The sequence below is a fragment of the Penicillium cosmopolitanum genome, assembly GCF_028827165.1.
Source record: "Penicillium cosmopolitanum strain IBT 29677 chromosome Unknown utg000001l:1.0-706529.0:1.0-706990.0, whole genome shotgun sequence".
NCBI classification, from domain to species: domain Eukaryota; kingdom Fungi; phylum Ascomycota; class Eurotiomycetes; order Eurotiales; family Aspergillaceae; genus Penicillium; species Penicillium cosmopolitanum.
Genome location: NW_026622671.1, coordinates 488,842 through 490,679, shown reverse-complemented (window position 1 = coordinate 490,679; position 1,838 = coordinate 488,842). Strand labels below are relative to the sequence as shown.

The following is a 1,838-nucleotide window of genomic DNA, read 5'->3' as shown; positions in this document are numbered from 1 at the left end:
CCCGGATGCCTCACGATCCCGGTTGCAGATGGCTCGCATATGTATTAGTCGCTCCGCTTCAAGGGCACACATTCGCCTCGGTGGGGCGGTTTTGGCGCAAAGCATCCCAATGAAGGTGATCTTTGTTGAATACTAGACCTGTCTCATAACTTGTATGGCTGAAAAAGCACTTGGATCACATGTCTTTGTGTGAGGGGCACTGTAGCCTTCCGCTCCAGAACACGTCGCTCGGGGTCCTGTGTCTTGCATATGCAAGACAACTCAGCATACCATTGAGAGGTCAAAGCTCCCCAAGCCTTCGGATTTGTTCCTATGCGCACATTGGCTAATCTCATTCACATTCAAATTCCCATATCGACATACATAGCAATTCTAGTCTTTGACTCAAATAGGGAGGACCACTTGAAGACTTTGATCGTATCATGACCTAGAGGGTAGGCTACGGTCAATTACCAGAGCAGAATCATGCCCTACCGTCATTAGAAAAATACGTCAAATCTGGGTTTAAGGACTGAGCGGCCCCATGGCCAGGATTAGACCTATATAGCCTGGTTGGTACCCGTTCGTGGTGAAACTGGGGACTCATTTCCATGACTACCAACATTTCGATCTTTGGCCTCTCCGCTGGATTTGGGAGAGGCCGAGATGTTGATTTGTATAGGGTCAGTCACTGCACGGGTAAAAATCAGTTGGGGTCTCAACGGCATACTGTTAGGTGAACCATCACTGAATGGTCTAAGCTATGTACGCCCACCATCTGATTTCAATATCCAATTCGGAAAATTTGCGACTCTTGTTGAATACATGTATACAGCAAGAGCAGAACAACTACTGAGCAAATGGCGAAGGTTACGCAAAGATAACTCAATTAGAGAGAAATGAGGATAATAGTTGTCTCAAATATATTAGTCCCGTCTCTTGCCGAGAATCATACACCAGAAGAACAAGAGTGAAGGAGAAACACAAAGTCACTAATTAATATTATTCCATTTTCGACGTTTGTGTGTTCATCTCTAAGCTTTGCTTACTAGATCTGGATAGACTGCGAGCCAAAAATACGTGCGTTGTAGGGCAGCGCTTAGATAGATAAGCTAAATAATTAGCTACTGTGTCAGGACCATTGATATGTACTCAACTTACCTTGCCAGAAGCGTGGCTAAATCTTGATTTGAGTTGGAACAATGACCAACTTTACACCCTTCACACAGTTCTCTATTATGCGGCCCTCTGCTCTGGCCGGAGAAGTCAGGCGGCTGTACCTCGATTCCATTCCATTTCTTGAGCCAATAGGTCACTCTTTCCACATAGCTTCCAGTATCTAGGGCTAGCCGGCCGACTGCTTTGCACTTCCTGCATCGTTGGTGATACACTCGTGCATTATATCGCTGTTGAGGGTACATGCGAATGGTAATCGCTACTTTCTTGCTCGACCAGCCGCTGGAGGGACACTTGCTGCTTGGACATATAAATCGACCCATGACGTTGGTGTCTCTATCCTCGATGTTGGTTGCCTCGTCATCGGCGTCCCAGAAATCCATTTGAAGCCCTTCATCGTCTAATACCTGTGCTACATCATCATGCAGCTTAGGGTAGAGCGACCACGGTTTCGCAGCCTTGCGTTCCTTCTTACGTGGCATTTTGGAACTTGGCATCAGTTGTGAGATATTTTTGAATGTAAATGATAAGGAACTGTGTTGAGAATCAGGAATATGACTTTGGATAGGCATATAAGTACATTCTGGGAGAAAGCATACCCCGCTCCAATTCAGCAAATGTACCTCCTGACAACAACGCATGGCTTCCGTAGCGCGATATAATTGGTAGATATGGTTCTTAGT

At 45.9% G+C, this 1,838-nt stretch overlaps 1 protein-coding gene across 1 annotated transcript; it reads right to left on the bottom strand.

The window, feature by feature from the left end:
• Nucleotides 1-1,136: 1,136 nt before the first annotated feature.
• Nucleotides 1,137-1,637, bottom strand: N7509_000112 (3CxxC-type zinc finger protein; the record flags this gene model as incomplete). The annotated part of the gene is made up of 1 exon (XM_056624759.1): nt 1,137-1,637. The coding sequence occupies one exon, from the start codon at nt 1,635-1,637 to the stop codon at nt 1,137-1,139; it is 501 nt and encodes a 166-aa protein (XP_056494860.1).
• Between the last annotated feature and the right edge of the window lie 201 nt (nt 1,638-1,838).